The sequence below is a fragment of the Neolamprologus multifasciatus genome, chromosome 15 (genome assembly GCF_963576455.1).
Source record: "Neolamprologus multifasciatus chromosome 15, fNeoMul1.2, whole genome shotgun sequence".
Classification (NCBI taxonomy): Eukaryota; Metazoa; Chordata; class Actinopteri; order Cichliformes; family Cichlidae; genus Neolamprologus; species Neolamprologus multifasciatus.
Window position 1 is genome coordinate 25,856,258 of NC_140453.1, and position 14,243 is coordinate 25,870,500.

Genomic DNA, 14,243 nt, shown 5'->3' on the forward strand with positions numbered 1-14,243 from the left:
GTTTAGGCAGGGGGGCCGATAGGGCATTAACAGGGAAAAGGGGGCACAAAGACATACTTTTCTTTCTTATTCTCATTTAAAATGTCTAGTTTTTAATAAATAATTATCTGACTCTTACACCCAAAGTTTTAATCTGATGTAAAATGTATAGAAGTCCATTACTGTATATAGTAATATACTAGGGTATATTAGTAAGTCTAATATACCCTAGTAAGCTGTAGTACTTTTTCCTTTGGGAAAGTACCATCTGTGAATTCTGCAATTCTGTTGAAGAAAGATGTTGAATCTATTTAATTATTCTTGAAAAATAATTTATTTCTGTGCATTTTTCCCCCACACTACATCAAATTAAAGTTGATTACATCGATTAAGCATCATGAGGTAGAGGGTGGGTGGTTCCCTATTTTCTTTTGCTGGGAGTTTTAGAGCCCTATTAGTTAGGTTGCTTAATATTTCTGCTAAGTACTCTTTAAAATACCAGAAAAGGGAGGATGGAGTAGGTTTAACTTTATTAGATTGATCAGTGTTGCTGAACTATGAAATATTTTGGGTGCAGTGTGTTTTTTTACATACATGTATAACAGAATAGCTTTAGTGTTGTTGTTTATTTAAACTTGAGTTTGAACTTATACAAAATGCAGCAAGATATTAAAAAAACTGTTTTATTGATTAAAAAACACACTATATCGGATTCATATCGGTATCGCCAGATATCCAAATTTATGATATTGGTATCGGACATAAAAAAGTGGTATCGTGCCATCTCTAGTCCTGTTAACAAAGCACCAAATCACAGCAGCAGTCGTCTCAAAGTGTTTTATATTGAAGGTAAAGGCCCTACAATATACAGAGGAAAGCCCCACGATCAGACAACTCCCTTTGAGCGAGCACTTGGTGACAGTGGGAAGGAAAACCTTCCGTTAAGGTCCCGGGAAGGTAAACTAATGAGAATCCCCACAAAGGCCCAAATACATTCCTGTGTGAGTGAAATCAGCAGATTTTATCTTAGAAAGAAGAACAAAACTCCAAATTTACTGAAAAAGAAAATAAAAATAATTCTGAATCTGAAAGGTCAGGGCGAAATGTCACGGCCTGCCTCTCTGTACGGGGTCGTCACATTACCCATCTGCTGTGCGCTTTCAGACTCTGCAGGATGCTCCAGGCCACCTCCTCGGACCCGAGAGGTTCTCATCAACGGGCAGACGGTCAAGCTGAAATACTGCTTCACCTGCAAGATCTTCAGGCCACCCCGAGCGTCGCACTGCAGCCTGTGCGACAACTGCGTGGGTCAGTGCGTGTCTCCCTGTGTGTCACAGCCTTAGCTCAGTCCTAAAGCTGCTGGCTGTGCTGCTTGATTCCAGCTTTAAATTAAACATGAAATCAGACTTTCTGATGATTTTCCTCCCGCAGAGCGCTTCGACCATCACTGTCCGTGGGTGGGGAACTGTGTCGGGCGGAGGAATTATCGCTTTTTCTACCTGTTCATCCTCTCCCTGTCCCTCCTCACTGTCTTCATCTTTGCCTTCGTCATCACACACGTCATCCTCAGTGAGTAACGGCACCGCCCCCGCACACCTTTTCCTCTGTGGTCTCTACATCGAACATAGTTCTGTTAGTTAGGTTAATGTTCTGCAGAGATTCGTGCACGTTTGCGCTCAGACAACATAAAAACTTTATTTATAGAAGCTCCTCTGATACTTTTTGGCAGGAAGTAAAAACTGAGAAAATGTTTCAGAGAAAAAAAGAGAAGAAGCAGAAACGTGGACAAAATAAAGACTCTGATCAAACCAAAGCAAAGTTATTTTTAGAGACGATCCTGGTGACCAAGTGAAACCGAAGAAAACCATCAGACAGGAAAGTAATCATCATTCTCCACAGTAAATAAAATAAAATATCTGGGCACTCGGTTTTGTTGTTGTGCTGACAATGACAGGATATGCAGAGCTATCAGGAAGTGTTCAGGAAGAGGTCAGTTGACCAGCAAGTGCTGTGTCTCTGCAGCGATTTCTAATCTGTGTAATGTAACTCACCCATCAGTGACCTTCAGCCCCACCCACTGTCCTGTGACTGACAGGCTGATCAATGTGAGTCAGACAGACTGGGCCAGTTTTTTATGCTGAGAAAGCTGCAGATTAGAGTCCTGTTGGAAGAAACTCACCAGCTGATTTAAACGTTTCCTCACTTTGACCCAAAGGTCGTTCTTCTCTTTGCAGTCTCTGTTTCTGGCTTGTATAGACTCAAACAGTCTGAATAGGTTCAGTCGTCTCATCATAGATTCATTCTGGTCTCGTTGGTCCCTCTTGTCTCACTCCAGGTCCTCAGGTTAGTGCCAGTCTTTGTTTGGTCGTGACTCTGGCCTTGCAGGAGTTCTCAGACTTGTTTCAGTCTTGTGGGTCTCGTGTTGGTTTTGTGAGTCTTTAAATTAAGATTAGTCCAGATCTTAATTGTGATTTGCCTTGTTCGAATCTTGCCTGGTGGTCTTTTTGCTGTGGGTGTTTCTCAGGCTAAGCTTCCTCCCTGTTTGACGACAAAGATGTTTGATTGTGAAACCATGTTTGTGGAATTCTCTTCTTTCCTGTTTTTGTGGAAATCCACATAAACTGGCTGCTGCCTGGGAGGAACTGTAGCACAGATCATTGACTTTGTGTTTCTGGATCTAAAAGCGCCTGCTGATTTCTCTCTGTCTCTGACCTAATTTTGCACTTAGGCTGCGGATGTTGTTTTCCTGCCCTGCAGGTCCAAACCGTCAGGAACCCGAAGCCTCGAGCTGCCGCCGTCTGAAACTAATGACTGGCAGACTGGCTGAGATGAAGACGCAGCTTCCTCTGAGGGCTGCGCCGCTGGTTTTCTGTTTTTGGCTGTTGTGACTTTGATATAAATGCAGGGAGCTGTGACATCAGCCATCTGTTTTCAGCAGTTTACATCTTTAAGATGACGACCGAATAAGTAGTTGTTGCCTATCCTCGCTGACGCACCCAAACACACATGCACTATACACAGGAAAACAGAGGGTTGGTTGACACCAAGGCAGAGGAAGAGCTAACTGAGCCCAGAAATGTATTCATGTGGACGTAGAAAATAAAGACGTGTAGATGTTTCTACCTGGTCACATTGAAACAGAGCATTCAGTCAGGCTCTGTTTCAGGGCTCTTTAATGATTGGATGCTGTAATGTTCTTTATAATGAAAATGAGACTGTGGGCAGAGAACTGAACACTTCAGGCCAGATGATGGTTTTCTCTCTCTGTGTTCTGCAGGATCGAACCAGACGGGTTTCCTGAGCGCGCTCAAAGACAGCCCAGCCAGATATCCTTCCCCATGGACAGTTTCAGCTCCTTTTTATTCTGAAAACAACTTTCAATTATTCACATGCAAAATATTCCTCCTTCTTCTTTTACTCCATCTTGGTGCAGCCCTTCAGACCATCCTCTGTCTGAAACAAGCTGTTGTAGCTCCTCCCCCTGACAGCCCACTCTCTACTAGCCTCTGGAAGCCTGTTGAGGGGCAGCACTCTGTGCTTTTACATTCTAAGTGTGTAAGGAACTGATGGAGGATACATACAGATATTTTCATAGAAAAATAAAAACAGGTTCCATGTGAAGACTGTGAACTTAAACATGCCTCGTATTACAGGAAGGTTTGGACGCACTCGTACTCTTTAGTCATTTTACATTTTCCATAAATGATTGCAAGCATTTAGTTTGGTTCTGTAATATCAGCACAGTCATGGCCACGTTCACCTCCTCAAGCATCTACAGTCTGATTCATTTGGTGCACAGCCATAAAGACACCAGCCTCTCCTCCATCACTGATGTGCATCACATTTAACATCAGGTTAGTTTGTGTTTCTTACAGCAAGTGTTCTTCCGGCTTCTCAGTTATAATTTTTCCAGTTTTGTTGGAGAAATAAAGAGTAAAGTCTGCCTGCAGCCGCCACAGAAAATCAAACCCGGGCGTTAATTACCCCTCATACGGCTTCCTTCCAAAATCAATCCGTCTGTTGCTGTCACCATCAGCTGTGACCACAGGTCAATATGTCCCACAATGCATTGCCAAGGTCAAATTTGCTGACCCTGTCACACCAGAAACAGTAAATCTTCTGTTTCTGCCATTTTCAGTTTTTACTGCAAATAAAATCACTTCAGTTCGTTAATGCAGACGCACAGAAATCCTCCCGTAGCTCCACTTTATCCCCCATCCAAAGACCCGAGTCAGTCCTTGACCCTGCTCTGCACCGTCCTGGAGGTGGTGGTGTGTTTCTTCTCCGTTTGGTCCATCGTCGGCCTGTCGGGCTTCCACACCTACCTGATCAGCTCTAACCAGACCACCAACGAGGACGTGAGTATACCTGAAGTTCGAGGACCTAAGCATGAAAAAGGCCTGCGATGTTTCTGATACTCTTGTCTGGTCCAGATTAAAGGGTCCTGGTCCACCAAACGAGGGAAGGATAACTACAACCCGTACAGCTACGGGAACATCCTGACCAACTGCTGTGCTGCCCTCTGTGGACCTCTACCTCCCAGGTCAGTAACCAAAAACAGGACTAAACTCTGTGCTTATAATCAGGACTAAAACCAGGAATACGGAGAGTTATGTGCAGGGCTAAAGGAGATTAAATGAAGAATTGAGAGCAGGAGTAACTCTGGGCTGCTCTGAGGTGAAACTGATCATAGTCTGAAATCCAGCATGAGCTCTGCACTGATCACTGAAGGTGTTACTAAAATCAGGACCGACTGATATTGTTTTCAGGAATACATGAAATGAATCCCGGTCTAAGAAGGATTAAATAGATCAGGATTATAAAAGACTTAAGTGCACTGACATCAGTCCTAAAACAGGGCTCAAATTTAGACTACAGTTAGGACTAAAAACAGGAGTAACATTTGAACTAAAATCAGCACTGAAACCATGACTAAATTAAGCACCAATCTTAGAACTAAAGTCAGGACTAAAGAGTTCTTCAGGACTTTACTTTGAGCTAAAATTGGGAATAAAAAATCTGGAGTACTTTGCATTGTATTTAGAAATGACCTGTAATCACTGTAAATGGTGCTTAAAGCTGAACTGGAAAGCTGAATTTCAAGATTGAAATGACTTCAGTAATAAACAAACAGCCGTGTTGTTGGATTCGATGGCTGGAGCTTTGCAGCCTCAGTTGTTTGTTCCTGGAAGTCGGAGCTCCAAGAAACAAACAAGCTTTTCTTTCTTGGTTTATGCCTGAAAACTTTGCCTTGCTGCTCCTGCTGAAGCTGCTGATGTTTCGCTCTGCTGGTCTCTGAACATAAAGGTGCTTCAGGCGGTCTCTCTTCTTCCCCCCTCCTCTCAGCAGACGCCAAGTTTCTGTGTTTAACGAGGACAGTCTTCAGCTGAGACCTTGCACAGAGTAATTACAGCCCTCACGGCTTCCTGTCTCTCAGCTGACTGTCGGCTCGTCTTCTGCACAGAATTAATCAAAAGAACGATCAGAGCGGCCGAGCGATGGCTCTCCTTCATCGTTACCGCCTCCTCGCCGCTTCCATGAGCTTCTATGTTTCCATCCCGCATGCCGTATATCATCATTACAACGGGAGACCTGGGCAGGGACTCTGTGACACGCTGCCGATACTTTTTATTGGTTTGTCAAAGCAGCTGATCGATGACGTCTTGCTCAGCACAAAGTTAAGCTTTTATGGGCGGAGCTTTGGTTTCTAACTAAGCGCAGGAACAGACACAGACCGCATCCCTGTGCTTTTAATTATCAGATATATATACTGCATACTCGCCTTCTTTTATTCTCTGTGCTGTTGATCATTTCACCTCTGGTCAACGAGCTTCTATTGACTCACTGCAGATATTAAAGCTCCAAACACTGACTTCAGGGCTAACATCAGGTCTGTCTGCTTTGAATTTAAAGCTAAACAATCAAAAAACAGGATTAAGAGATTAAATAATCTGAACAGAATTAAACAGATTCCGGACTAAAGTTGGAACTAAAAGTAGAAATCATTTAACATTAGCTCAGGACTGCATTCATCACTGAAGTTAAAGCCAAACAGAATAAACTAATCAGGATTACAGTCAGGAATGCTAGTACCTGACTTCAGCACTTAGCAGGACTAAGATCTGATTTGTGGTCTAAATGAAATAAATGAACCGGTGAAATCAGGACTAAGTCAGGCCTGCAGAGCACTCTTCAAAGAATTTTTGCAGTAAGCCCCAAAAGACACGACGGTTAGCACTAAAATCACTCATCCTTTGAACAGGATTACATTAAGATCCTAATTCAGGACTAATCCATACAGCGAGCAGCAAACAGTTAGTCCAACACAGAATTAGATAAAAGAAAAAAGGACAAAAAATATAAAAAATGAAGCCGAGCAGCAGAAAGTATCTGTGTGCAGCTTGAGTGATCAGATCCCTGCGATGTGCACGGACTGTAAATTTCATTCTTCGGGAGCTCTCAAAGAAAACGTCGATCGGCCGGCCGGAAGCTTTTCTTGTCTCTCAGTTGCTCTGTGATCCGGCTGCTTTTAAAAAAATGACTGTTTGTTTTTGCAAATGAAATTTCTCTTTTTGTTGTCGTTAATCTTTGTGAATGTTTTTGAAATTATCTCCGGGAAATTCTTTTTGTAATATTTTCACATTTTTGGAGGTTTGATCGTTGATCCGGCTCGCTGAAGGACGCCTCTTATTTACAGCCTCTTATTTACTAAACATCGTTTATTGAATGAATCCGACTGAAATGTGTCTCGAGTGTTTTAAACAGTCAGTGAAGAATGTTGTGTAGAGAAGTGTTGGTGTTTGCAGCCCGGTGCCTCTGTGGAGATTCAGTTAAAGAGAAAACCGTGAAAAGAAAACAGTGACGAAGGGTTTTCCTCTGTGTCCGTGTTGTTTCGTCCTCTGAGGTCACAGACGGAGGAGACGAGGCTCTGATGATGCGTCCAGGCGGGTCAGCAGGAGCTCTCTGACAAGGCACCAGCTTTAATATTAATATTAATAATGGTGATGATGTGTAACAGCGAGCTGCCTCTGGGAGGATATGCAAGGAGGATTTTCAAAGTAAAAGGATGATGAGCATATGGAGCCTCATTATACAGTCTGCTTGTTTACTCACGGCTGGCTGCTCACAGCGTTTGAACATGTCGACTCCACCTGCTTACAGGGCAACAGGTGGCGGCGTCCATCTGCACGCTCACAAACACACAAACACACGTTTCAGGTCAAACTCACTTTTCCTGCAGCCACAGGCTGATTTATTTACCTGAATCTCCCAGATCGAGGACGCCTGGATGATGTTGGACCGGGTGTTTGACCCAACGTCTCTCAACTTCATGTTCTAGCCTAGGCTCCCCCACCCCACCAGAGACAGGATATTACTTGATCCTGAAGCCAGTTTTGGCCCCCAGGAGGGCGGGGCTGTGTGTTTCTGGCCAGGCTGAACTGGTCCCCTGGTCTCTTTACTGGTTTTTATTTCCTCAGAATGTGATTGTTTGTGATTCTTCTTTATCAGTCTGATTGACAGGAGAGGTCTGATCCACTCCGGCATGCCGCAGACCGTCTCCCAGTCCAATGGCACCAGCAACAGCAGCTACGCCTCCACTCAGCTCCACAGCAACATGGTAGGTGAAGGACGCCGTCATACTGCCCGTTACTGATGCGTCACAGAGAAAAATCATCATAAGGATCTGAAACACACGTATTCAAAACTGTTTGAATGTAGATTTTTGTTTTTCTTTACGTTTCTTGGGTGAAAAGAAGCTAAAGCTGTTTGGCTGGTGTAACATAAAACAAACTGATAATAAAAGGTTAAAGGGGATAAAAATAAGTTTAAAAAAAACAGTAAAATGTGACTTTATTTTAATTATGTTTATTAATACAGCACATGTTAAACTTCCAAAATTGATCAGAATGAACTGATCATTCTGACGTAAACATCGAAAGAGTAAAAACCTCTGATTGTTCTTTTAAAGACGGGCCTGGCTTAAAGCTGCATTCTTTCTTTGGTCCAGCAGGGGACTCAGCCCTGATGATGCGCTGTTTCGGTCTTTTCACTCATCCTGGAAACTTGAGCGGCTTTTGTGGTCATTCAGGTGAATGTGTTGTAAATAAAGTTTTATGGTGTTGAATGTCTCTCAGTGTGATCAGGATCAGTGCATCCAGAGCACCAAGTTTGTGCTGCAGGCTGCCACCACGCCTCTGCTGCACAGCGACCCCGTCGTGCTGGCCCCGCTGCCAGGTAAGACCACCACTCTGGGGGGCCCCTGCGCCTACCTTGCCCCTGCCCAGCCGTCCCTGCCATCCTGTGGAGGCAATGTCCTGACGCTGAGGGACGCCGCTGTCGACTCCCGCTGTCACCACCACCTGCACCTACATCACCACCATCACCACCACCACTTTGTGAGTCCGGAGGAGACGCCATGCGCCACGCCACAGGGTGCCCTGCCCTGCCCCACCCACCTGCACCTCCACCTCCACCACCAACCCCACCCTGCCATCCCCTCCCCCACTGCCCTGTACGACCCTGCCAGTCAGGACGCTCTACACGAGGACTCGGTCAGGGGGCTGGTGAAGCTCAGCTCCGTCTGAATGTGACGTCCGTTGGACAGATTTTTACTGTTTATGTTCAAAAAAACTAAACAAATAAAACAAACTGTTTCCAAATCGTGATGATAAAAACGAACACACCTCAGTAAAACATCTGATCACAAACTCAACTGATGGCCTGACGTCTCCGGTGAAGATTGTCCTCACAGCAAAGACTTGTCTCCAGACGCCAGAGAAATGCTGACACTTTCTCCCTTTTAGACTTTTTGTCTTTGAAGCTTCTCGACTTCACATTTTTTGTGACTTTGTTTGGCAGCTTTTAGAAAGTCCACCTGTTCTGCCCCGTTTGTCCTGTATTAAATATTACTTTAGTAAACTCAAGACACTTTTGCACAAAAGCACCTTTTCTGTTTGGACTTCTGTCTGAGGACCAAAGCTGGACTTGGTCCTCGTCCACTTCCCGTTCGTGTTTCATCCTTCGACCAACCTCCATTCTTTGAATTCCTGCTAAAAACGTTGAATCCAGAATAAGCTACTTCAATGCCAAACGTTCAGCTGCAGCAGCAGCAGGACCAAAACTACAAACTCTGACTTTTTATTTTATTACATATAATAAATAATATTTGATTGTTTTTTGGTTCTGATGGTAACTGGTTGGTGTTCTGAGACCACCATTTGCCTCAGCCAATCAATGTTTGTGATGCCATGTCAACAAATAAAAAACAAAAAGCCAATTCAAGATCAGTTTGAGCTGCATGATGATATTCAAATGTCTTCACGTCATCATGTTTCTCTGTGTGAGTCACAGGAAAACTGAAGGTTTAGTGTTTGGTTTAAATGATGGACGAATCCATCATACATGTTTTTCCTGAGTACAAATTCATGCGTTAGGATGCCCAGATGCACCACAGCAACGTGGAGTCTTCATGTAGGCGTCTGTGTGCTGCATGGATGAGTTAACAAATTACATTAACCTCCAATTAAAAGTTATACTCAGATGTTTATCACATGACAGGTAAATGGTACAAATGAACGAGCTAAGAAGCCACAAAGACGATCGTCAGCAGCTTTTTATAACAGGGGTGTTGTCGTGAACACTGACTGGCTGAGGCAGATGTTGTCCTACCATATAGATGTTTATTTCTGAGGATAAGAAATTTCTGGAAAACTTGTGCAGATCTGAGTGGAGGGAAGCAACAACACTGCCAGACGTTCAGCCGAGGATTGAAGGTGCTTTTTGGATATCCCTGCGTTTAAAGTTGCTTCGTTTTTAGGCGAAGAAATGGCCAGTATGACTTTATATGTTGTGTCGAAGAGATGTAAACTCAAGGTGAACGCTAGCTGGGCCAGGTGTTAACGTAATACCAGCTCCTACCACATGATGGTGCAGTCCCTGAGGGAAACCTTTAATTAACCTAGTAAGTCGTTAAGAACAATTTTATTTACAATGACGACCAAAGTAAAAGGTCAAGTCTGTGAGAAAATGGGGATACAGCTAAAAACACACCTGCTGGTAAAACGCTGCCCCCTGGTGGTGAATGTTTTTGGGGATAATGACAAAAAACACCTTTAAATCATTGGGAAAACTTTGCTTGTGGTGTGGAGTGACAATGAACCAAACCTGTCTTTTATTCATACAACATAAACCACCCAATAAAACAAGTTTACACTCAGTTCATTTTCACACTTTTCCAAAGCTGTAGAACCAAAATAATCACCAAATGGTCCTATAATAAAATCATCAAATTAATTTAAAATCACATACACACAAAAAAAGGCCAGACTCTCAGTGTTGGACCTCCTCCTGACTTCCTCATACACGCTGACCATGATGTGGAGCCATCTCTCCATCAGACCTGTTCCTCTGATCTTCATACCTCAGCCTTTCCTCCTGTTCCCCTGCGTTAAGAACGGCTTCCTGACAGGCGTCCTTCCACTGAGATCATTTCTAATGAGGCTTCGGTGAGCAGTGGATAATCAGCTGAAGGTTCAGATCATTTCTCGAGTCCTGTTTCAGGTCTTTTTTTTTCCTGTTTCAGTATTTTTTAAGGTCATGACTTTCAGATACTGTTTATCAGTTATGCACAATCTTGCACTTAAGTCGTCATCATCCATCACTAATTAAAAAGCAACAAGAGAACAGATCTGATAAAGGACAAAAATATCAATCACAAAAGCGTGACAACTTCTCTGACTGATCTCAGTCTGCCAGGTGAGGGTGTTCTTTATTCTACAAAACAGCTGATTAAAGATACGTTTTTGGACAATGAGAAACAGTTTTTAAACTTTTCCTCTGTTCACCTCCATAGTCGATTTTAAATAAAACTAAAATGATGCAATGAAAATGAAGACAGCTTTAAATTAAGGGGTTTAACAAAAGTATTACATTAGCTATTTTGGAATTTTAGCCATTTTTATTCATGGTCCCCATTTTCAGAACTTTCCATAAAAGTAATTGAACAGTTGGTTGGTGAGGACACCTTCAGAGTCTTCATCAGCAGGAGGAGAAATGGACTCACTGATGATCGCCATGTTGGGTGGCCCTCACAGACTTTGTGATGTTCTCACTCCTCTCCTTTGAGAACATTTTTTTTGTTTCATGTTCAGATCTTATTTCAGGACAAAATGTATATCACTGTTGTGTTAGAAGACAAATCCAGATAACTGTAGATTATTTATTGGCTGGAATCAAACAGTTTGAAGAATAGCTAATGTTTTATTGATTTCTTTAGAAAGAAAACTGTTTGAAACACATCATCTCACTATTAAATTTATACGCAATAAGATGACATCAATGTTTGTTAGTTGTCTTGTCAGGTTATTACATTCTTCCTAATATACAATGTTTCGCTAACATGGTTCCTGCTTTCCATCCTACTAAACATATGAAGGAAATACAGATGACTGACTGTATAGCAGCAGCCTTCAGATGAGTCACTCGATAATTGATTGACAGGAAATTAATCCTAATTATTCAGATTGCTGGTTGTATTTTGTGCTTCACACGGGCTGTGTGCTGGCAGGGTTTAATGGATTTATTTGTTGTTGATGATACTAAACTGAATATTTTCATAATGATGACACTAAATTCAGCTGCTGGAACCTCTAACTGATATTTGATGGGAAAACATTCAGTATAGAAGAAAAATGGCAGACTAATCATTAATGAAAGTAATGTTTGGTAGCAGGTTTGGCTGAGCTCACAGAGACTGGATGGAAGAAGCTTCTCATTAACAGTAAATCACTGTGTGTACAGTTTTCTTTCAACTAAGCCAGAATAATTGGTGTGAAGTTTTAACACTGCTGATCCTTTTGAATTGACTGAATATTAATGGACTGAAGTTTCCAGTGACAGTGATTCAATGTGTGTCCGTGAATGCATCGTGTGTGCTGCAGTTTCATGGCTCCATCTAGTGGACTGATAGTGGAAGTAGAGCAGCTGAAATAAATAAAATAATGATAGAAGCCAGGATGACAGGAAAAGAACAAAACACTGTCAGAGAAGACTGGAAACAAGCACTGAAGACTCCAAATTCATCCATGTTTAAAATTTTAATATATACAAAAATTGTTTTTACCCAGACGGAATCACAGCTAAAAGATGATCCTGGTATAAAATGTAGGTAAATGTGGAGGACCACAAGAGCCACGCACATCGAAATAAAAAATCCTGTGCTTAATTAATGAATTGTAGAATAAAATCTGCATTTGTAAATTCATTTTTGAATTCCAATTTAATAAACTGATTTTTAAAATGCTTTTTCTTCATTTCAAAAAACATTTTCGAATTGCACTTTAATAAACTTCATTTCAAAAACCTTTTTCGAATTGCACTTTAATAAACTGCATTTCAAAAACCTTTTTCGAATTGCACTTTAATAAACTTCATTTCAAAAACCTTTTTCGAATTGCACTTTAATAAACTGCATTTCAAAAACCTTTTTCGAATTGCACTTTAATAAACTGCATTTCAAAATCCATTTCCCTTTCCTGTTCGCTCAGGGATTAACATGTGGATTAGCATTTGGATTAGCATTTGGATTAACAACTTCATTTTAAAAATCCTGCTGCTATTCAAATTAGCCACACCGTGGGATGTAAGGAGCTCTCTGATTGGTTGGTCAGACACAGGCTGTCTGCCAGCCTGGATTTTTCTAGCTCATAGCTTCGCCCTGCTAAGAAGCGTGTGTGCTTGTACAAAGGCCGTTCGGCCTCGGGATTTACACTCGGCTCGACACGGATATATAAAGAATGAAGGGACCCTGCAGCGAAACGGAGAGCCCAACCTCTGACTGAGTGCCTGTTTACAAAGTCTGACCACCTGTGAAGGTAACGTGCTAACGTGGCTAACGCTAGCATCACCGCAGGTAGCCCCGTTATTTTAAGGTCATCTTAGCTTGTGAAAGTTTTACGTCGCAGCTGTACGAGCTAGCTACGTGTTTTGTAAGCTGCTGTGCTCTTCACAAATAAAGCTGGAAGCAGCTCAAACTATTAGAACCAGCACTGAGGCCCATTTACATTTATACAGTGTTAGAGCAACGGCTGCAGCCTACAGCCTTTAAACTAGCGATTAAAATGCTGACAGTAAACTCGTCAGTCCAGATGTTACCACATTACTTTGTGATACTTGTGAGTTAAAACAACTGAGACAGGCTGATTAAAATAACAGCTTTCAGTTCTCTCATTCAGCATATAAAGACTGGAGATCACACTACTGATTTCAGTTAATTTAATATGTGAGTGCAGATTCATTCTCAACTGGACATAAACGATGATCAAAGGTTGTATATATGATGAATTCATCAAATCCCAGCCTCTAACACAGTGTGCTGAATCTTAGCTTTGAATGTCCAGTATATTCTAATCAGTGCAATCTAAGCATTCACTGAACCTACAGTATCTACACCTGTGTGGCAAATGTGTGGTAAAGCTACAGATAATGAAATTTAATTATTAATACAATATACATCATGAGAAACGAAAGCTGAAATTGATTCAGTTTAGTACTTTTCTCTGTATGCTTTGTGATTATAAAGGCCTTAAATTCTGTGATATATACTGTAAATGATTTTCACAGAGGTCTTAAAGTATTTAAATCACTCCTGATAGTCTGGTTGTTTATATTTTCACATTTTTGTGTCTGTAGGGCTGTTTGATGACAATTTGGACTCCTCTGGGAGATGAGGACACACCCACACCTGTTCCATACTGCAGCCATTGATGGTGTTATGGCTCTGAGTCAGCGTTGGGCCATCAGACGCACACACTGGAAAACCAGCACCTGGACTTCATGCAGGAGAGACGGCCTCAGTGATGATGGACTCTGCATCCTCTACTCTATCTCTTTCTCTTTAACACACAATTAAAATTTTAGTGAGGAAGTCTCTAACTTGTACACATTTGTACTTTTACTTGTTTTATGAGTTATTTTTAAGAAGAGTAAAGTTATTCACAAAGTTTTTATTCTTCTGTATTTATTCTATTGTATCATGTACCACAGTCATACTGAACTATACAGACCTGGTGAATTGGAGAAAAAAAAATCATATATGAATGAATCATTCAGCTTCAGCAGTATTTCTATTCATCTTATGAATTCCAGTCTAATGTCAATTCACTGTTTGAGTTTAGTCTTGGTCTTAAACTCCAGAGAATACCACCTGGTTCAATCTTTTCATCTGATTATTGGGAAAACAGTTTTCTTCTGAGAGATGCTGCTAG

The 14,243-nt window shown here is 41.8% G+C and overlaps 1 protein-coding gene across 3 annotated transcripts in view; it reads left to right on the forward strand.

The window, feature by feature from the left end:
• zdhhc14 (zDHHC palmitoyltransferase 14) overlaps positions 1-13,981 on the forward strand; it is a 22,426-nt gene extending 8,445 nt beyond the window's left edge. The window contains exons 3-10 of one of the 3 annotated variants that reach the window (XM_085132206.1): positions 1,144-1,287; positions 1,411-1,548; positions 3,257-3,305; positions 4,235-4,337; positions 4,413-4,522; positions 7,489-7,597; positions 8,115-12,851; positions 13,669-13,981. In XM_085132206.1, coding sequence (XP_084988332.1) covers positions 1,144-1,287; positions 1,411-1,548; positions 3,257-3,305; positions 4,235-4,337; positions 4,413-4,522; positions 7,489-7,597; positions 8,115-8,564 — 1,103 coding nt within the window. In that variant the 3' untranslated portion in view covers positions 8,565-12,851; positions 13,669-13,981. Of the gene's footprint in view, positions 1,288-1,410; positions 1,549-3,256; positions 3,306-4,234; positions 4,338-4,412; positions 4,523-7,488; positions 7,598-8,114 lie in introns of all 3 variants that reach the window. The other 2 variants (XM_085132203.1, XM_085132205.1) reach the window with 2 other exon arrangements.
• Positions 13,982-14,243: the final 262 nt, after the last annotated feature.